Source organism: Malaclemys terrapin, chromosome 18 (genome assembly GCF_027887155.1).
Source record: "Malaclemys terrapin pileata isolate rMalTer1 chromosome 18, rMalTer1.hap1, whole genome shotgun sequence".
In the NCBI taxonomy this organism is placed as follows: Eukaryota; Metazoa; Chordata; order Testudines; family Emydidae; genus Malaclemys; species Malaclemys terrapin.
This window is the reverse complement of record NC_071522.1, coordinates 17,731,981-17,755,117: the sequence shown is the minus strand read 5'-3', so window position 1 is coordinate 17,755,117 and position 23,137 is coordinate 17,731,981. Positions and strand designations below refer to the sequence as shown.

General features: G+C 40.8%; 1 protein-coding gene across 4 annotated transcripts in view; it reads right to left on the bottom strand.

The window, feature by feature from the left end:
• The window catches only part of CAMKK1 (calcium/calmodulin dependent protein kinase kinase 1), a 197,512-nt gene that overhangs the window by 16,913 nt on the left and 157,462 nt on the right, over positions 1-23,137 (bottom strand). For 2 of the 4 annotated variants that reach the window (XM_054008393.1, XM_054008394.1), the window contains exons 12-16: positions 22,030-22,103; positions 11,292-11,379; positions 8,443-8,571; positions 5,792-5,895; positions 2,116-2,953 (exon numbers count right to left, since the gene is read on the bottom strand). In XM_054008393.1, the coding sequence (XP_053864368.1) occupies positions 2,824-2,953; positions 5,792-5,895; positions 8,443-8,571; positions 11,292-11,379; positions 22,030-22,103 (525 nt within the window). In that variant the 3' untranslated portion in view covers positions 2,116-2,823. Of the gene's footprint in view, positions 1-2,115; positions 2,954-5,791; positions 5,896-8,442; positions 8,572-11,291; positions 11,380-22,029; positions 22,104-23,137 lie in introns of those variants that run through there. The other 2 variants (XM_054008395.1, XM_054008396.1) reach the window with 1 other exon arrangement.

The following is a 23,137-nucleotide window of genomic DNA, read 5'->3' as shown; positions in this document are numbered from 1 at the left end:
AAAAACAGCCGTCTTCATTTTAGCTCCATTCAATTGTAATATATTGCCAAATACCTAAGCATGGGTGCCTTTTAAACATTTCTAGACATCTAAGTAGAGAAATAAATAGCAAACAGGAAAGGATTTTTCAAAATTTTACAAGAATTGAAGAATTTAAGCCCTCTCCATGAATTTAAAAACTATTTTTAAACAGGGCCATTTAAGGACCAAAATCTGTAACAGCTATGAAAGGCCTCCTGCTATTGCAAAGAACTTTGATCTGCATCTTCTTCCCTAAGCATTTCCCAGAATAGAGCTTGGCATATTGTGAGCAGGTAGTAGAAGGATCGTGAAGAAATTAATTAAGTCAGGCAGCTTCCAACCTAAGAAACCCAATAAGTAGGCTGTTAAATTGGCATCTTCCTCTCTTTTTCTAAAGGGCAGATCCCTTTTCAGAAATGTTAATTAGGCACCAGATATTGAAAAGCTAACTCAGCTGTCAAAAGGCTTATTGCAGGAAGATTCTTGACATTGGCGCAGATGCAAGTTGACTTCAGCAGCACCCAGTGCATATGGCTTAGAAAACCCCCAACTATTTTACAAGCAGCCTAATTACACAAATGGAACATGAAATTGGGAAAGTTTTCTAATTGCTTTTCTTTTTTCCTATATAGGAACATGAAAGTAATTTTCCTTCCTATAATTGGAACTAAATGCAACATTACAATCACGGATTTACCACACTTCAAAGACAGTACAGTCAGGGCTGTGGAAAAACAGCGTTGGGATTTTTTTTAAATTTGTTTGCTTCATTAATATAATAGAGATACCTTTAATATAATAAAAGGGACACAGGTTGCACTTTGGTTTCCAGTGTGTTGTCAGCACACAGAGGCTCACGATTAGATCGTGCAAAGTGCTCTCAATTCCCACTGAGGAACATGAGTGAGCCAAATCCTGAAGTCTGCAATGTCGCTTTCATGGGAGGTTTGTTTGAGTGAGGACAGCAGAATTGAGTCCAGTGGGTGCTGGTGTGCTCAGCGATACCCAGAGCTCCTAGGAACTGATGTGGGCAATTCAGTAGGAGGTATTGTTCCCTCTCAGTCACCACTGGACACACACATGGTTGTTGGGGGAACTGTGACGCTGAGGATACTGCCTGCTCAATGAGATGTAAAGCCAAAGTTCTGAACACCTGCATCTTTTACAATCCTATCACACTTTTCACAAGACTAGAAGATCAAGTGTGGGTGCTGTCAAAAGGATTTGTACTTTCTGCAAAGTTACTGACTATCTTTCTGCAGACTAATTGGGTTTGAACAGTTAAATTCTTAAAATGAGAGCTATCCCTATATAACGAAGATGAATCTTACATAGGACTGAATACAAATTACTTTAGATACATTAGGTGAAAGTGTCATGTTTTCTTTTTCTTATAAACCAAATGCTCACACGGATATTGGCTCAAATGGGACATACAGAGCAGCTCACTGGCCATCTGGATAATAGAGCTGCATCAGTGTCGATGCTGTATGTACTGAAGACAGGTGGCAGATAGTGGCAGGCATATAACAGATCAGCCACCCTACAGTATAACCATCCCTCAATCTAGTCCTTACTGTTCTGTATTATGTGTACTTGCTTTAAAGACTAAATGGGCCGAATATTCAGCTGGTATCAATGGCATAGCTGCATTAAAGTTAATGGAACTACTCCGATTTATACCAGGTGAGAATCTATCCCACCATTCTGAAGACACACATTGTCCCTGAACGTGAACTTCCGAAGCAGCATACACAATATTGCCTTTGGACTAATCCTGCAAGATGCTGAGCACTCTGGCCTTGACCCAGCAAAGGATTTAAGCACATGCTTAAATTAGAGCACATTGAGTACGACTATGACCTCCAATCAAATATATGTAATATATGACTTCAGTGGGACTACTCATGTGCTTAAAGTTGTGCTTTGTGGGATCAGGGCCAGACTTTGCAATATCAAGCCCTTATACTGTAACAATGTCATTTAACATTGTTAGCTCCTAGAAGTTTGTTATCCTTTACACTTGTTCTAGATTTATTTTAATTAACTTGGAACCATTCATAACATGTACTTTTATGTTTTATTTTACTTTTATATTGGAGATGATTTTATACAGAACAATCCATTGTAAATGGATGGCATGAAGCATGGGTTTAATATCTAGCACAATTTCTCTTTGCAAATGTACTGAGTGTAATCAGGACATAATTCACTTAGTACAATGAACACTCCCACTTCATAGATTTAATAGAAATAAAATAGCTTTGTCTCTTGCTTTCTGTATTTTCTTAAATGCAATGAAGCAAAACACAAGGAAAGATAAGAAGCTTACATCTCTTTCATTCATGCACTGATCTAACTTTTACAATGCATAAAAAGAAAAATCCATATTCTTTTAAATTATCTGTTTACAGTGTTAAATACATCACTGTATGTAAGAAATACTGTCTGATGTGTCAATGTCTCTTGATTTAATTAGAAACATTCCTGTGCTGGTCCACAAGGTCCATTTTTGCAAGTCTTAATTTAGGGTAATCAAACATTACTGGAAGGTGCCAGAAATGCTGATTGCATGATAGCACATAAGCTGATTGGGTACAATTAAGTAAGAGGACAGCACAGTTGAGCACTTGCACACACAAAGGTCACAATAGATAGGATAAAGTTTTTTTTTTAAAGAAGAGATATAAACTTCCTTGCTTTGGCACAACCACAAATTGGCTTTGATTCAATCAGTGAACTGGCTCATTATTGTAAATCAGGTGCCTTGAGCAAGCCAACACAATAGTGGATAAATGAGAACTAGCTGACATAATTTATTTCAAAAAGCCTTTGACACAGTGCCACACAAGAGGCTATTAAGGAAACTAAGTCCAGACATGGTGGATGAAAATGATTAGAAGTGCAGAAAAGCTTCCATACAAGAAGAGACCTGAAAAGACCAGAATTGTTCAATTTAGAGAGGAGATAGATAAAAGGGACACAATAGAGGTATACAACCTGTCACTGAAGCTTAATAAGATTAAAAAAAATCAGACAGATTGGATAAAGATTTTTTTAGAAGGGATATAAACTCTCATGCTTCAGGGCATAAGAGTTCAGGAAGAAACATCTCCTACTGGTAGTTTATTCTATCATTGCCTACTAAAGGGTTTCTTATGCTACCTTCCTCTTAAACATTTGGCATTGATTACTGTCAGACAGACTAAATGGACCACTGGTCTGATCCAGTATGGCTATTTCTATGTATCTCAGTGATATCTATGAGAACAAGAGAAAATTCTAATATACCAGTTAGGATAAGATTTGAAGAAAAAAAAAAGCACCCATTGCTTCCCCTGAGTTAAATACTCTGGAGGGTGGTATTTTTCTTTAGACTTAGTAAAGTCTCAACATCATAGAGTGAAGAGACTCACTGGCAAGGAACTATGTGAGGATATGGGTGACAGTAGCAATGTCATAGGGTAACAGGAAAGGAAGGTGATGGTCTGAGAGTTATATAAAGTGAAGATTAGCTCTTCCCGCTAAGCTGATGAAGTATCCACATTTGAAATGGTCTTCTGACATGTCTCTGAGACTGTACTTGAAGCTCAAAATCACATCATATAGAGCAGTCTCTTGGATGACATCTCGCTTGCCAGCCTGGATTGAAACTGTCAGTTTGTAGACTGAAAATCAGTGAGCTTCAGGAAACTGGCAGCAGAACTCAGAGAGCATGGTACATCTCTGCACTCACTACAGGCCAAATTTCAATGGGATTTGAGCATGCTCAGAACCCTAAAAGGAAGCACTCAGCACCTCACAGGATTGGGTCCCTGGGAAAAAGATATGAAAAACCTGTTCTAGGTAAGGTTCTAAGGCTAGAAGTGCTTCTGTTGTTAGCCAGGTTCATGTAACTGCAGTAACTCTTTCCTTTCTGGATTAGGAGTGCTGTTCATTATCCACAGTTGGTTAATCATGAGGTAGATTTACAGCAGGCTTTTGGTTCTGAAAAGGTTAAGGCAATAAAATATAAAAAGCAAAAGCGCTTCTTTATGGTAATCAAGGTCCTTTAACTTTCCTACCTCTGAAAGAGTCTCCCATAGTAGATGGGAGAAGGGAGGTGGATACAAAGGAGAAAAGTATCTAATTGGATGTTGTAAGGATCTGGGCAGATAGCTAGAGGTATAGGACACTCAGCTAGATGGCGCCAGACATCTGACTAGTACAGTGTATGGCAGGTCCTGTGTTACCATCTGTTGTGCAAAATCTAATTAAGGAAACGTATGGGAGTTGGAACTTGGCCTGGGTGTCTCATACAGGGAACTGTGAGTTAAAATTAGGCTAAGGTCCTGGCTAATATCCCTGACCCAAGTATCAAACAAAAATCCTTACAGTTAAAAGCCTTTTCCTCAAGATCAGTTCTTCCCAGCTTTATGAGAAGTTCTAACGAGGATCAGTCTTTATCGCACAACATTGTCTGAACACTCTGAGGGTATGTCTTCACTACCAACGTTAAAGCGCTGCTATGTAGTTGCGGCACCAGCGCTGGGAGACAGCTCTCCCAGCACTGTAAAAAAAAAACCCACCCCCAACAAGGGGAGTAACTGGTGTGGGTGCACTGTCTGCACTGCCACTTTACAGCGCTGAAACTTGCATCTCTCAGGGGGGTTGTTTTTTTCACACCCCTGAGCGAGAAAGTTTCAGCGCTGTAAAGTGGCAGTGTAGACAAGGCCTAACTGATCTAGGCTCTATTGCGTGCTGGGGATTTGCACATTACCTGGATCCTGCTCCAACTGAAGTCAGTGGCAAAACAGCTTCTGACTTCATTAGTACAGGATTGGGCTCTAAAGTCCCCTCATCTTTAATGAGAGCAACCCGCTGAAATCCCTACACACTGGTGAGAGAAAAGACTATTTCCAAAGATGCAGTTAGGTAGTTTTGTTAATATACATAAAAAGTTATCAGCATCTTTGGGAATCTGCTAAGAGTGGTGTTTGTTTAGCATGGAAGATGCTGAGTTTTGGGCATGATGCATGTATGCTATGTACTATAGCTTGGTTTATCACATATGATATATTTTGTTGGTTCCCACAATACCAATAACGTAATGTCAAAGATGTCACTCACTGGCTTCCAGTCCAGGATGTGCATGTTTGCCAGTTTGCACAAACTACATGGGTCACTGATTTCCAGAGCAGAGCTGAAATATATCAGCATGCTTCTAGTTTTACAGTTTTTTTATTTTTTAATGTCTAGATGACTCAGCTGGCCTCTTTCTCCAAACCTCCTACTTCTGTTGTTCATGGACAGCAGAGCAGACGCTCCTTACGTAAGAATTAAATAACCTAGCTGAATTTCATAGAAGGGTACTTTGCTAGCTTGACGTTTGAGTACTGTTTAAACTACACACGGTATATAATAAACACACTGGCTAAAACGATAGTTCTGAGCTGCTCTAAATGGGTGCAAGTCTTCTAAACTCCACGGAGCTGCATTCATTTACATCAGCTCAGGATGTGGCCCTACAGATGGAAGTAGCTGCAGCCATACAAAGAAATGTTTCCTTTGTTCTAATGTGGATGTTTCACTATACTTCAACCCCAAATGACACTTGAGGCCTTATTCATCCCCAGTGTAACTCCACTGACTGATTTCCACATGAATTTCGCCTTTACATTCTAAGGAAATTATCTGAAAACAGTTTCCATTATTCCTCCCACGCTACTTTGTTCATTGAAGCGGCCGTATACAGCTCAGGCTGAGCACTAGAAGAGGTAGATATACATACATTAATAGGTTTCCTGGAGCAGACATGGACCTCTCTTCCCTTCTGGCCTGAACCTCAAATGGGTTTCCGAATGAGCGTTTCCTTAGCATGGCCTTCACTAAAATCTTTGAAGAAGGAAAATCAGATCAGAGAAGATAGGTGGCACAGAGTTTTCATCATCTTTATAATGCTGCTCTAAGCACTAGATCAGAGGAATGTAATGATTACTTCATTAATAATTTAATAAAATTGTAATGCCATTTCACAGTTAAAAACTGAACTAAAGGGATCTGTATAATAGCCTTTAGGTTTCTGTTTGGTATAAATGCTGACCCATTGGCTACTGAAGTTGCAAAGCATTCCTAGAAATAGTTATATGAATATTGTCAACACCTATTTACTAGAGGGAAGGGAACAGGCTGGTTGCCTGAGCACAGGACTGGGAGCCAAGAGCTCGTAAGATCTAGTTCCAGCTCTGACAATGACTCCCTCTGTGACTTGGGAAGTCACTTTAAACCTCTTTGGCCAGATCCTCAGTTGGCATAAATGAATTTGCTTCATTTACTTCAATGTAACTATGTTGATTTACACCAGCTGAGGATCTGGCCACTTTATATCCCTTTTCCCATCTGTAAAATGGAAATAATAATGTTCTCTTATCTACCTCATACGGAAGTTGTGAGAGTCATTAAAGGTTAGAATTTGGTTTTATCACTAGCCCCAAATAAGGAGAGGTAAATAGCCACACCACCTCAGTGGCTGGGTGAAGAAATTGTCACAATCATCCCCCCTAGAGGGATTAACCGCCAAATTTACATTCAGATTCAAGTTCAGATTTTGTACGCCCCCAATCCTTAACTCCAGTCAGGTGCACGGTATTTAGGTCTGGGGCCATCTCTGTTACTAACAGATCTTATTATTTCTATTTCTAGGTATCAGGATTCCCTGAAGAATATCAGATACCATCACTATAAGCACAGTATAAGACCTTAGATATTGTGGAGATGCACGAGGATAAACAGAGTACCGAAGTTTCCAGGGCTGTCAAATAGGCTGGCATTTTGACTTTCACTATTTAACAAATATTTTAGGAAAAGAGAAACCCTCTGCCTTTGGGGGAAAACCCATGAGCCACCTTAGAACAAGTTTTACAGTTAAATCTTATCTAAAAGACACAGGGGGGGTGGCTGGCTCATGGTGATTAGGTAGGCTCACAAATTCTGCAATATTTCTGTGATTGCATTTTAAAAATCAGTAGAGAAACATAGGGCCAGATTCTCAGCGGATGTAAATTGATGTAGCTCCATTGAAACCAACCAATGGAGCTACACTGATTTACACCAGCTGTAGCTCTGGTCTATGTATTTTTTCCCCAAATTATGGGATAGTATTAGTATTTTCCTCCCACATGTGTGGAAGTTCTTAAGCCACCAGGCTTTAGACCTGGCTTACCTTCCTTTGCTTTTTAAATTAGTGAGGATATGTTAACAGTATTTTGTTTCAATAATTGAAAAGCAGGCATTTAGCTTTATGCCAGGAAGACTTTTCTGGACCATGGCCTATATTTGTCTGAAATACTGCACTTCATATGTCAATTCCAGGACATCTGGTCACCACACGCACCCTTAAGCATAACCTCAATTTGCAGTCAGTAAAGTGTCCCCTTTTCATTACAACTTCATCTTTTCCTTTCATAAAACAAAAATTTTTTAAACCTGCCAGGACACATCTCAAGTCTTTCAACTCCCGACACTGGAGCCCAGTGTTTAAATGCCTAAAGCAGAAAGGCTGAGTTCTTAACTACCCATTGTAATTTTAATTATTTATTTTAAACCTGGAGGTCAATATTTTGCAGTGTGTTTATTATTCCATCACATAGAAGATTTTGTGAGAAAAGGTTTCACACATTTATTTCTAGAGGGAAAATGCCATATGATTAAATTGCCTTCAAAATGGGAAGAGAAGAGGATTCCAGTTCTCAGGGCTATATCTCTAGAGGTGCCTAGTGTCTACTGAGTTGCTACAGGCACCTACAGCCTGGTACTAAGCCCACTGAAGTCAATGAAAAGACTCCCATTGATGTCATGGGCTTTTGATCAGACCCTTATTGCTGATCCAAAGAGAATATGCTCAACAACTACCAGAGCGTGTCCTATGCTGGATTTTCTGAGCCATTTGCAGCTCTGCTTCTTTCCTTGTCTGTGTACACGGGCGGCTGCACAGCAAACAAGGCAAACAACCCTTTACTCTCCCTCACTGCTCTCCCTTTTTCCAGTAGGAGTGGTGGTGTTGGGACTGGAGTCTTATGTGTCTGGTAATAAGTCTTCCCAAATTTGAATTTCTTCTATCATTCACTTCCTCTGGTGCTGGCCACCTGGGGAGCTTGGCCCTGCACCTATTATCTGAGTAGCCCCTTTGACGTCAATGCTCATATGGATAAGGGCTGCAGGATCAGGCCCACTGTGTGTTGCACTACCAGTAAACCTTTTGAGGTAAATGCACAGCTCAAAGGCATGAACAACATCTGCTGACTTGAATGGCTAAATCACGCACATCATACACTGGACATTTGTCTATCCCTCACGTTGAGACTACTTCACAGGCTGATGGCTCAAAGAAAGTGACATATCTCCTGGAACATAAAACCTTAGAAAGCTCCTGTTTACACTTACTACAGCTGGCAAGCTTGGGATTGTCTTGACGGAATTCTTCACCTCCTCCTCAGTCACCTCCACCACAGTGCAATGCTCTTCCTCCAGAGGCAGCGGATCCTCCCCAAACTTTGTTAGCCAGGGATGCAACTACATAGAAAAGGGACAAAAAGAAAGATGTGAACAAGCCACTGCAGAGAATCCTAAATGTGTTTGTCCCTTGTACTTCACACAGTATGGATGTTAGTTAATATGGGGAAATAATGAATATAGGGCTGATTATTATTACAAGCTGCGAGTCAGTATGGCTCCATTTTCCACATAGGTTGGCATGTGCTGAATCAACAGGGCTAACTCAGAGGGTCTGCTGCACTCCAGCGACTGTGCATAGTGTCTCTACAGAGACCATAAGACCATAACAGACCATCAGCACCAACTGTCATTGGCTGGCATTTTCAAACGGGCTAAAAGAGTTAGGCACTCAATTTCCACTGAATTCAGTCAAAACCTATGAAAATCCCAGTCATCAACAGCAGCTCTTTCTCACATACATAGACACTTTAACAACGCAGACCCAGGAAAAGTGTCATAATGTGTTTTCAAACTTGGGTGCCTAAATTTAGGCACCTAAACAAGTGGCTTGATTTTCAGAAGTGCTGAGCACTCAGCAACTAGTGACTTTAGATGCTGCTGCAAATGCTCAGTAGCTCTGGAAATCAGGCCACCTAGGTAAACATATAATATAGTACCCAAGTCTGAACATTTTGGCCTATCACTAATGTGACGTTTCAGGGTCACGGAGAGGCCCCTATACAAGATGTGGTTACATGGCTGTGCAATTGCCCACGCAACTTACCTTTTTTGCCAAGATGCCACACAGACTGATGTTCATACCACATCAGTAAAAAAACATGGTCACCCTCCTACCACCTTCCAGCTGTTCAGCTTGTTTGCCAAACATATGGAGATCTTTAGGGGAGGCGGATTACATTGCAAACAAGGACATTGTTGGATAAGGATGCAGGCAGTGGAAGGAGGCACAGACGACTGTGAGGGAGCAGGAAGAAGCTCTTCGGAGGATGTGTCTTCTTTCCCATATAATTAAACACCACAGGAGCGGCTCCTATGTGGTTTAGGAGCCTCAGATGTACCTGCATCTTCCAGCAGGCCTCCCACTTTCCCTCCCAAGAGGGCACTTCACCTTCTTGTGCTGCTCCCTGCTCCTCTAGTTTAGTAACCACATGGTTTATTAGATGATCTTGCAATTAATTAGCATTGTCCCATAATGCCATGTAAATCAGTTCAGGGCATGGGAGGCCTGTGCATAATTTTGGTCTAATGTATACTGCATAATACAAGGGGTTTCAAGTATAAACAAACAGTACTAGAGTGGGGCTCTTTGATATCAATGGATTTGTCCAAGGGCTGGCCCCTATGGATGTTAATCAGAACAGCATCCAGTATCCTTTTAAAAAATACCTGCCTACCTCCTGGGGACTAGTCCACAGCATTCAGTAAGACTGATGTTCACTGCCTACAAACTTTAAAAGGAGTTCAGTGCAGGTGTCCAGAGCACTTTTCAAGAGCTCAGCAAAGAGCTTCTTTATGGCACTTAATTAAATTGTGTATTCCAAAGATGATTATTCATGCTTATAACAACCCTCTTCAGAGGCAAAACACCACAGTCAACCCTAAATGAAATCATTTTTATTAAAAGTATGGAATACCTGAGTCGTCTGAGCATTTCAATTAGGAGACGTGTATTCTGTGCACCAACATGGTTCAGAAACAGCAATTTCCTTATGTATCCCCCATATAATTTCCTTGATATTTTTTTTTTGTTATTAGCAATTCCAAACTGAGTTTGCAAAACAATTAGACCTAAATAACTGTGAATAACAAGAGTGATACATCAGAGATGCAAATTAGGAGAGGGTAGATACAGTCAATCCACCCCCACCCCTGCTTTGTTCAACTTCAGTTTCTCTGAGCTAGTCTACACTGGCAATGCTAAAATGCTGCCACGGTAGCGCTTTATCGTTGCTGTGTGGTCGCAGTGCAGCGCTGGGAGAGTAAAAAACCCACCTCCACAAGGGGCGCGGCTCCCAGTGCTGGGGCACTCTCTATACTGGTGCTTTACAGCGCTGAAACTTGCTGCGCGCAGGATTTTTCTTTTTCACACCCCTGAGCGAGAAAGTTGCAGTGCCAGTGTAGACAAGCCCTCTGACTCTTTTCAAATAGGTGAGACTTCTCAGTGACTAATGATAGCAGAACATGGTATCAGTCCTAAAACAAAATATACGGCACAGCCTGGAGCATCTTTCTCTATCAGGGGGTGTTCGTTGCTTTGGATTCATGAGCTTTGCAGAACAATGACCAAGGTAATGTTGACAGAAATGGATGCTACATGCCTTGATCCCATTCCTGCATTTGTAACAACAGCCAGCATGGTATGAACAACAGGTACATACACGTATAGTATTCAGCTTCACAGTCACTGCAACACACATCTATGTCTGCTAGAGGAAACAGGTTTGATCACTGGAGTTAGCAATCTCAGTAAAAAAGCAAAGTTTCAATCTACACAAGTGTTTGTGGGAAATGCTATCAGTGTTTTATCCAGATTTTGAACAATTTTAATTAAAAATCCCCTTTTATTAATATTCTCAGAAATAAACAGCATCAGAGTGATTTTAAGTCATACAAATATGGAGCAAAGTGAATACACTCACCCTTTGAGCTATGCTGATTGATATATCCCCAAAACAGAAATGCTGGTAAGTTTTGTCACAAGTAATATAAGAAATGTGAAACCAACTGAAACTATATGAAACAATTCCAAATAAATATAACACTCATGACGAATTTACCTTAATCTCAGGAACCGTTATCCTCGTTTCTGGATTTTTATCCAGCATCCTAACGATCAGTTCTTTGAGCTCTTCACTTATCTGTGGCCTGATTAAAGAAAATACCAAAGTATGGTTAATAGGTAACTACAAATGACAAGGTTATGCGTAAAGCTTCTCGTAGTAATATTCTGTTAATTTGACCAGTTTACAAGTACAGAATTCAGCGCCCCCCCCCCCCCCCCACTGCCCACAAATTCAGCCTGGGAAGTAAAAATCAATTCTTCTTAGGCCTTATGATCACTAATAAGGATAATGTACACCAGATTCTGCCTACAGGCAAAGGGGTTGTACAGGAGCAAATAAAGGCATATCTGAAGATCAGGAGTTTTACAGGTATTCTGAGGGCAGAAGCTGAGACAATGAGGTATAACTGACAGGCCCAATTTAAATAGGGTTGTACAGGTGACACTAAATACATCATTTAGCTTGCAGAAACATTATCATTAACAACAATGTGTTGGAAAGAAATAGCCCTGTTTGATATTCCAATCCCAGGTTGAGTTTGCAGGTTGTATGAATTGAAATGTTTCCACAAATACTGATGAAAATTTATTTCAAATTTAACATTTGTCTGAAGCTTTTGCAACCAACATACTACAGAAAACTGTGCTAGAAAAGGGTCAAAGAAGGGAAATAGTTTCAATTTCCAAGATACGGGTCTTATAAAAAGTAAACAATCAACACAAATGGTAGCAAAAACATTTGATTTTTTTAAAATAATTTTTAATAATCTAGTCCCCAATCCTGTAAACCCCTATTCACACAAATAGTAGTTGCTCAGGCAAGTTGTTCCCTTGAATGGATTACTCTCAAAAGCAAAGGTTTGCATGATCAGTAGTACTAACAACACAGGTAAGGACTTTTAAAAACAAAAATAATTTTTATTATGACAATGCTCTGAAATAAAATTACATTAGTGTGTGTTAGCACCATGATAGTCAGTTGATGATCTCCGTCAGCATTTCTGTCATGAACAATTTTCAGTGGTGCATATATTTTCTCAAAGCTGGAACTTGGCAATGTAAAATTTCACGCCAGGAGAATACTTCTGTCCCATGAGAATGCATTTCAGTTCTCATGAACGTGACAGATTAAAAATGCTGGTGAGAACCAGGCATAATGCCTCTCTCTCTCTTCAAAAGCAAATGTAAATAAACCAACTATATAAATAAATTACATTCAAATCATATTAAGGGACATACTAGTGTGATGGATTTGGAGCTGTTCTGTAATAACTTATGAACACTGTATGTTGACCTGGTTATTGGGACGTTTAGTGTATGAATATGTTGGTTTAGTTTAAAAGGAGACTGTCGGGAAAAACACAAGCAGGAAGGGACACAATGGCTTAAGATAAGCCACTTCTCAGAAAACACTTAAGAATTGTTAAGAGACAATGCCAGAACTATTGGCCCTAAGGACTCTGGCTTGATCTCCTACTGAGCCTACAGGACTGGTCTGAACCAGAGGAGTAAATCCTGGGAATTCACTGAGATTGGGGAGTAGTTGTTTTGGGAACCAGACTCAGACACAGTAACATACTGGCCTGCCTAGGTTACCATCAGTGGATGGAAACCCTTTAGGTCAGAAAGACATGTTTTAAAATACTTTTGCTTTAAATGCTTTGTTCCACTGTTAAAATAAAGGTTTCAGAGTAGCAGCCGTGTTAGTCTGTATCCGCAAGAAGAACAGGAGTACTTGTGGCACCTTAGAGACTAACAAATTTATTTGAGCATAAGCTTTCATGGGCTACAGCCCACTTCTTCGGATGCATAGAATGGAACACACAGGAAGAAGATATTTATACATACAGAGAACATGAAAAGGTGGAAGTAGCCATACCAACTGTAAGAGGCCAATCAATTGAGATGAGCTATCATCAGAAGGAGAAAAAAATCCTTTGAAGTGATAATCGAGATGATCCATAGAAGGTGTGAGGATACTTAACATGGAGAAATAGATTCAATTAGTGTAATGACCCAATCATTACCAGTCTCTGTTTAGACCTAAGGACTGAATAAGGACTGGGAATGGCTGAGCCATTACAAACATTGACTCTATCTCCCCTTGTAAGTATTCTCACACTTATAATCAAACTGTCTGTACTGGGCTAGCTTGATTATCACTTCAAAAGTTTTTTTTCTTTTAATTAATTGGCCTCTCAGAGTTGGTAAGACAACTCCCACCTGTTTATGCTCTCTGTATGTGTGTATATATATCTCCTCAATATATGTTCCATTCTATATGCATCCGAAGAAGTGGGCTGTAGTCCACGAAAGCTTATGCTCTAATAAATTTGTTAGTCTCTAAGGTGCCACAAGTACTCCTGTTCTTCTTTTTGTTTAGACCTAAGTTAATTGTATCTAATTTGTATATTAATTCAAGTTCAGCAGTCTCTCTTTGGAGTCTGTTTTTAAAGTTTTTTTGTTGCAAAATTGCCACCTTCAAGTCTGTCACTGTGTGGTTAGAGAGGTGGAAGTGTTCTCCCACTCTAACACGGCTGCTACTCTGAAACCTGGTTTTTGAATGTTATGATTCCTGATGTCAGATTTGTGTCCATTTATTCTTTTGCGTAGAGACTGTCTGGTTTGGCCAATGTACATGGCAGAGGGGCATTGCTGGCACATGATGGCATATATCACGTTGGTAGATGTGCAGGTGAACAAGCCCCTGATGACGTGGCCAACGTAGTTAGGTCCTATGATGGTGTCACTTGAATAGATATGTGGACAGAGTTGGCATTGGGCTTTGTTACAAGGAGAGGTTCCTGGGTTAGTGTTTATGTTGTATGGTGTGCAGTTGCTGGTGAGAATTTGCTTGAGGTTGGGGGGCTGTCTGTAAGTGAGGACTGGTCTGTCTCCCAAGACTGTTGTTTGTTAAAATAAACAACACTTTTGTTTCAAGAAGGCTGTACTATCCCTGTTCACCACCGATCACAGACTGAGAGGAACTGCAGGTACCCCAGGTCAGCTGGACCTCAGGTGGGTAAGAACAGTTAATCCACAGATTCTGTAGCCCAGTGCCTGGTATTAGAACAAGAAAACTAGCATTTCACTCCAGGAGAGGTAAAGGTCTGAGCCCTGAAAGAGGACAGAAGTGCAGCTAGCCCTGTAACTGGCAATAGCGAGAACAAAAGGGCCCGATTCTCACTTATACGGAGGCTCTTTAATACTGCTCGGGCTGTGTAAAGGGGTCATAAAGTGGTATTCTTTAAACACCACAGTGGTGCCAAGGGGTCTTCGTGTAAAAGAGAATCAGGCCCAGATAATGGGAGGGACAGGAATGACCAGTTGAATACTGCCATTCTCTAGACTGCCACTCACATGAAATTTTAGGCAGGGGGCAGGAAAGGGAAAAACCAGGACACTCTTATAACAAGATCTGGGCTATAAAAGATACTAATACTGGAGCAGAGAGCAGTAGTCAGCAGGTCATAAATAAGCAGTCAGGGCTGCTAACAGTAGGCAGCTGAGATAAAGGTGAAATGGTGCTTTCTAAAAGGCCTAATATCTGTCAGCGCAAAAGCAGTATTAATGTGATTTAAAAAAGAAGACAGCACAATGATCTAGTCTGATATTTTTCTAGGAGTCAGAAAGACTTCTAGGCAGACACAGAAATAATGAAAAATCATAAGGAAGGGAAAATGCATGGCTGTCTTTGTCGCAGACAAGCTCTGTGGGACATTCATGCAGTTCTGGGTAAGTTACTGTTGAAATTAATTGAATTACCCAGTTAATAACAGAGAGAGGAAGGAAAGAAAAATGGCCATGCACCGGCTATTCACTATGTCAATGCTAAACAAAATGCCCACCACTTACACCAGCACGTCCATACACCATGTCAGAGGAGATGTTAGTTCCAAGGGACAGTATGTGCACCAAAAAGGGGAAAATATCTTCCATGTGTTCGGAACATATGTGTAGAAACGTGTTTGCTTGTCTCCCCTTAGAGACTCATGGAGTCTCCCTATTTCTCCCCTTCACTCCTCCATTCTAAAAAGAACTCATGTCATACTTGACAATTTTTTCAATGGAAGATTCCACAATACTTTGGAGTTCGTTAACACGGTTTCCCAATCAGCTGGAGGTATTGCTAAAGCATGGCAGAGGGCTTCCTCACAATTCGAACATGCAGCAGTATTGCTAACCACAACCACTGAGGATACGTCGAGACTACCCGCTGAATCAGCAGGTAGTAATCGATCTATCGGGGATCGATATATCGTGTCTCGTCTAGACGTGACATATCGATCCCCGAACGCGCTCCCGTTGACTCCGGAACTCCACCAGGGAGAGCGGTGGTAGTGGAGTCGACAAGGAGCCGCGGCCGTCGATCCCATGCCGTGAGGACCCAAGGTAAGTCGAAATAAGATACGTCGACTTCAGCTACACTATTCCCATAGCTGAAGTTGCATATCTTATATCGACCCTGACCCCCCCTCCTCCTCCAGTGTAGACCAGCCCTGAGACAGGCCCTCAAATAATCATGAACTGGCTTAAAAAACATGAGATTTTAAATAACAACTTTGGGGTCTTTTAAATTGCCTTCTGGACTTGGAGCAATTAGGGGTCATGTTTTCCAGCTTTTTTCCCCCCAACTAAGGGAAATGAAAACTGAGATTCTCTCATATTCCCAGGAGCTTGGAAGAACACGTAGTATCATGAGACTAATGACAAAATAGTGAGAATTGTTAACATTGCATTGTAGGTCAGAAAAAGAATGACTCAACTTTAGATCCTTATTAGAATCACACACATAGTAGTTCTTGCACTCTTAATAGATGTCTGGACACAAAGCCTTTACCAATTTGCTGTTAGTCCTGAATAACTTTTATTTAGTGCTAATTGTAACTTAACCCAAGATGAAATTATGCCTAAATCCATTTTCTTAAATATCTAGCACAATGCACAGGAGTTTAGATGCATAATTCTCATTTATATGAGCAGAGCTGCATATCTACAGAAAATATTTACCCCACTGTCTCTGGCCTAAGGGGAGCTGAAATATCTGAGCACAGAAAGTTACATTTCTTTATTTAATCATTCATAAAGCAGAGATTGAGTTTTCATGGACCCTCTGTAAACAGAAATGTGTGTCTTTTGTAGCCATGGTAAAATAAATTGACTCCAAAATGCTCCTATATATAGCTAGGTGCTAATTCTGTGGGAGGTAGGGTGACCAGATGACAAATGTGAAAAATTGGGACAGGGGGTTGGGGGTAGTAGGAGCCTATATAAGAAAAAGACCCAAAAACCGGGACTGTCCCTATAAAATTGGGACATCTGGTCATCCTAGTGGGAGGTCTGAGGTGGAATCAGTCCAGTGAGTTCTTGCTTAATATGCATCTCTCTGTTACCATCTTTATCAAATAAATGGATTTAGTTTAGACAGCAATCAACACACAGTAACTATCTCTCAACATCTTAATGAGCAGCAAGATTTTTTTAGGCTGGGAGAATAGGTCAATGTGAAGTCAAAATAAATCATGCAGCAAGAATTATTGCTGAAGGAGATGGCTGAATGAAGAAAAGGTTTCTTAGCACAACCCAGTTAGCCCATTAAATGTTAATAACTTACTGTGGAGACAGATGGGAACAGTCACTCGTAAACTGACTGCTAACCCAAATATATGATGGCTGAGAGATGATGGGCAAATTGCCCAGGACTTGAGAGAGCAGAGACACAACTGCCTACATAAACAATTCTTTGCCGCAGCTCTGTTAAAACAAACATCCATCCAAAATCATGCAGCAATGGCAACACAGAATGAATTACCTTAGTGAGTTCTGTCCATATTTGCAATGCCTTGGGCCTGATTATCTGTAATGTGCTGACTGCCCTCAACTCTAAGGGCCAGATTTTCAGAAAGGCTCAGCACCCACAATTGGAGCAAGATTTTCAAAAGAGTTCAGCTTCGTATTAGGCACTTAAGACAAGTGAGCAGATTCTCAAAGGAGCTTAAGTTTTGATACCCTGGACCTTATTTGAGTGCCTAAATGGGAACCGAGCTCTTCATCTGGTCCCTTCTTGATTTAAGTGGGAATTGAGGGTGCTCAACTCCTCACAGGAGAAGGTCCGTAGCGTCTTAAAAATGATTCACGCCGCTGGATAATGAACATCTGGCTACAGTTCGGGCTGTGTGACCCTGGTACTTTACCAGGAGCATGTTTCATTAGAGTTTTAATTTCCTCATGCACATTTCTAAATACTGAAGTAATTTTATCTCTAGATTTTGACTAAAACGAAGGATTAATTAATGGAAGTAGGTCAAAAATTCTCCGTCTGGGTATTGGACTGAGTTGGAAAAAATCCAGCTATGGGTACCTCATCCAAAAGCAAGTGAAGAAATAAATGAATCATCATCCAAAAGCCAGAGAGAAGGCCTGAAGCTGTGAAAGCGCAGAGAAGTGGCAGGTATGTTTACACATGTTTTATAGCCCTGTCTACACTACAGACAGAGCCATGTTAAATGTAACCAGGGACTGACAGACTCATTGACAAGAGTACAGAAAACATGGATCACATAACAGCGTTTTTCCCACTACAACTGTATATTAATTTGGTTGGCTCGTATTCATCTGCCACACTGCACAACCCTGAGATCAACATCAACAGATCAATATTATTAAGGCCAAAAAGAACACTATGATCATGCTGTCTGACTTCTTCATAGCGCACAGGCCATAGAATTTTACCCAGTAATTCTCATAGTTGAAGAAATTCTATTATCAATCATCATCAGTGCATTCTGTGAAAATGCAGGCAGCTGTTTTATATAGCCTTAGCTCCTGGTGCCAGGGGCGGGGGTTAAAGTTGTTTTTCACATGGTGCATTGCGCTTTTGAGATATCCTCCTGCATAGACTTGGGGCCTGATTCTTTATTGCCTTGCATGTGGTGTAGTCATGTACAGCCTGTGTAAAGTGAGTGTGAAATACTACCAATATCAAAATGAAAGCATTTTACACCCACTTTGCACAGGTGTACGTGACTATGCAAGATGCAAGGCAGTGAATAATCAAGCCTGTGGGAGACAGCAGTACCGGTTAAACAGGTAACAGACACGGTGTTAGTCCCCCCTATTCATGTTTGAACTAAGGCAGAACACTATTCAAGTTCAGTGCTGCAATAAGGAACACCCACATAGTTAGGAATCATGTGTTTATCATGTTGCATGTGTGGGATCAACCTTGCTACATCCTAGTTACCAACTTAGTAAAAAATCCCATTATAGTGTAGGTGAATATTCTGGAAGAGGGCTTTCCATACATACAGTCTTCAGCAGCTTTGTTTCATCCTTTGCAAGGCCAACCATTATCATCCTCCAACACAATTCTCATTCCCAATTAATATTCTGCACAGGAAGTATCAAAGGACCTAGCATTACATTATTATCCAGTAGTACAGCTCTACTGTGTTCCACATCAAGCTAAGCCAGGGTCATGAAAGTATATCACCCAGACTTCTATTATCTCTGTTCTCACAGGACTTTAGTAGAGGGCACTACTATTCTGATTCTTACGGGAGGGGGAGTGGGGAGTAACTTTTTTTTTGGTGGTGGTGGGGGTTGGTTCAGGGTCAGACCTTGGAAAACTTACACTGTGAGTGGTTACTAACACAAGTAATCCCATTGACTCAAATCACAGTACTTGTGTGAAGAACTACCAGTGAGCACAAGAGGTTCACAACCTGGTTCATAAGTAACTTGATACAATTTGCAGTAATAAAGGTATTTTCTCAGTAAATATAGAGAAGCAGAAGACAATAGAGCCAATAGTGAAGTAATCATATTTATTTGTTGTTCTGTATTTGTACAGCACCTAGCACAATGGGGTTCTGGTCCAAAACTAGGCACTACAGTAATACAAATAATAAATAATAATAAAAATAATATTTATCTGAGGTAAAACTGGCATTCATTTCAATTCCAACACTGCAGTACATGCAAAGGGAGAAGAAAAGGAAGAAATGATACTTTCTGTCCCTTGGCAGTATCTCAGTAGCTTAGGTAGGGCGCTGCTTCAACTAAGGGAGAATCAGAGGTTTTGATATTTTATTTTATTCTAGGAAGCTGAGATTTGATGATTCATTTGGATCTTCTCATGTCTGTCTCTGGAAACATCACTGGCACACATACCCTAGTACTTTGCTTTGTATTGCTTTGGCTGATTTTATTACATCATAATGGGGTTACTGATAGAAGCCAGGAGTCTAAGAAATCTGCAGACAGACTTTTCAGCTAGCTAGTTCAAGCTGACAGGAATAGAACAACTGATTTCTGTGGGTCAAGAGAACAGAGCCTTCACATGTATCCCCTGGGACTCATCCTTGTGAGCCTTCTGGGTTCATGCTGTCTCTGCCCTTCCCCTAGAAACAAAATACCCAAACATCCTGCACTCACTGGTACCAACAGGACTCTCACAGGAGCTCCCACGATAGCCCCCTCATATATTATTAACGATTTATTTTTTAAACTGACTCATTTGTACAGCAAATTTTTGGATGAGCATCCATGAGGAGAAAAACCCAACCCCATAGTTACAAACGGCATGAAAAAAGAACAGGAGTACTTGTGGCACCTTAGAGACTAACAAATTTATTAGAGCATAAGCTTTCGTGGACTACAGCCCACTTCTTCGGATGCAAAGAAGTGGGCTGTAGTCCACGAAAGCTTATGCTCTAATAAATTTGTTAGTCTCTAAGGTGCCACAAGTACTCCTGTTCATTTTGCGGATACAGACTAACACGGCTGCTACTCTGAAACGGCATGAAACTACTCTCATTATTACTATAGGACACAGACAACGGGACAGCTGTAGATGTCACTATTTCACTGTACTATTGGGCATAACAGAACATTTGTGGCCCACCCACTATTGCAGGGTGAAAGTCCCCGCTTGGAAAACATTCCTCTAGACTGATACTATTATCCTGCTGGATTTGGCTTCCATGGGTTTCTCTGTTCTTCCAGCCTCTCGAACTATTGACTTCTTTAATATAGTCTTAAGTCAATTTATTTTCCCTTACTACTGTTTAGTTGCATTAAGTGTTAGGTTCATTGGTCACAAAGTCCTTGATCTTAAGTTGTGATAAAAAGGGACTATGAAAACCATTAGGGATGCCAGGGCTTGTGATACTTTCTGGGCACTGCCAAAGAGGCAGACTGCAGTTTCTAAACACTTGGTAATCCTACTGTATCTCTGGTGTGTCTCTATTTATCATGCCTTTTTAGCAGACCATGTTAGTAGTATCTTAACCCTTCAGCACTCCAGTAGACTACAAGGATTGAGATGAAGAATTCTGCTACAGCGGCAGGTTTCACAGATAGATTGCAGCCATATATACTTCCAGCAGCTGCCTTCTGATTATCCCTCCATTTCTTCTAGAGTTCCCTTCTCTATACACAATCCTCATGGAAATCATGGCACCATGTACTGGTAGCCTCCATCACTGTCTTACAGCTATTCACTAAAACCACTCACTTCATGCTAACGCTATTAGCTTATCATAAGTGATGAGGCTACTGAACTGCTGGATTTGGATTTGAATAAATATCTTTCTTCAGCAAAATTTGTGAACATTGCACGTAGTACCACACTCTGGTTAGCGGAGGCACCCGAGCTGAAGCCCCTTAGCTATAACCGAGAGGGCAGATTCCAGAGCATTCTCCATTCACTCCAAACCTTTGGAATATTCTTCCTCCTAAGGTTCACAACAGCCAGAGTTTTTCTGCATTCAGGACATGCTGCAAGGCCCACCTTTCTTCTCTTGTCTGTGAGATGGGTGTTGGACAGGGCTGGTGCTCTGGGGATTGTATTGGGGTTGGTTTGATTCCGTTATAATATATATATAGTCATTAGGTTATCTGAGATGATCTTGGGTAACTGATGTGTCTGTTTGTTTTATAGTGCATTTTTTAAGATTAAGGGTGCCATGAGCATTGGCGGGGTATTGTTAGACTTTGTAAAAACCTAAATAAATAAATAAATATTTTACACTATGCTGATACCTCGGGCACTACCAGCCCTTAGTCAAGTATCTTGTTTTGGTCAAGCATTGGAAAACCTTGTTTAGTCACTTAGGGCCAAAATTCTATCTTCACATATGTTGCACCCAGCTCCAGCTGACTTCAGTGAAAATTGCATGTGCTCATTTATGGCCAGAATTTGGCCCATGGAATTTCTCACTTTTACAAACAATAGAGTGTAGACCAAGCAAAAGAAAAAAAGAACAGAGACAACACAAATTGAACAATATCCCCAAAGCCTCCAGAGGGAGGCTAGCTCAGCTGGAAAGGAAAGATAGTTCAGTGGTTAGAGAGCTAGATTTTGGAGACCCAGGATTCAAGTCCCTGCTTTGCCACAAACTTCCTGTGTGACCTTGGGCAAGTCACCTAGTCTCAGGCCTCAGTTTCCCATCTATAAAATAGGGACAACAGCACTTCCCAACCTCACAAGGGTATTGTGAAGATAAATACATGAAAGATTTATACAAATACAGATTTATATTAAATACACAATAAGATACTACAATAATGGGGGCCATAGGATACACAGATAGGAAACCTCAGAACAAACAAATATACATATAAAACTCCACACAGTCAGCACAATAGCCAACTGTTATCATGTATGTTGCACAGTTAATAACATTACAGACTGCACTTTATTTTACATTAGTGCAGTAAAGTTTACTTACTCATCTGGGAACTCCACCGCCTTGTTCTTGATCTTGTTATGGAGAGACAGAATGTATTCATCTATAAAAGGGCACTACAAAACAAAGCAATGGTTTTCCAGCTGTTAGGCATCTCAAGTGTTTAGCAATTGCCATTCAGATATACTTTTGTTACATGTTTCTTAAGAATTTGACCCATAAGATACATGCAGGGTATGTTAGTAAAATCTTCCCACCTATCACAAGCAGAATTATGCCTTACTTAAAAAGTTAAAGGCAGAGATTTTAAAAGAGCAGGGTTGCCCAGTGAAAGCAGTACTCGAGTGAGACTCAAGAGATCTGGTTTCTATTCCAGACTCTGCCACTGACCTGCTGGGTCACCATGGGCAAGTCACTTCGTCTCTCTGTGCCTCCGTTTACCCATCTGTAAAATGGGGGTAACAATACTGGCCTTCTTTGTAAAGCACTTTAAGATCTACTCTGTATAAGTGCTAGGTATTATTGTTTACCATACAAAAGGCAATTAAGAAATTCATCTCCAAAATTAATAGTGGAGATTCACCTGTCTGAGAACAAAGATGAAGCAAGAAAATTACCCATGGCCAGGGGATGGAATCCAATCCACCCTGCACACATGTAACTTGCACGAAAGCTGCGGGTTACCACGTAGCCTCTATTCCAGTCTATGGAATGCGTCTGCTGCTGCTTTAGACTTCTAGACAACAGTTACTGGATTTGTGTAAGCACAGATCCAATGGTTCCATTCCTACCCCTCTCCCCTCAATGCTCTCCTATACACAAGTTTATCTGAAGCCGGTGGGAAACCCTCATTCACAGCACACACACAGGGATGTAATCCCCATGTGGTGTTGCTCTGTCAGCCAGTGCCATGCAGGGCTACCATGGGGATTTTTGGTCAGGAGGACCTTGTATGAAGCCTCCACAAGTAGGCGAATTCCACTCAACAGAATATATGGGTGTATTTTTATATGATACATGGAAAATTACTTCCTTCTTTAGTTGCCTGCTGTGATGTCAGTTCATAGTTCTGGGGCCTTCTATGACAGCTAGTCAGATCACAGACTCCCCCTGACTGTATTGTCTGCCTGCAATGTCATTGACTTTTGCA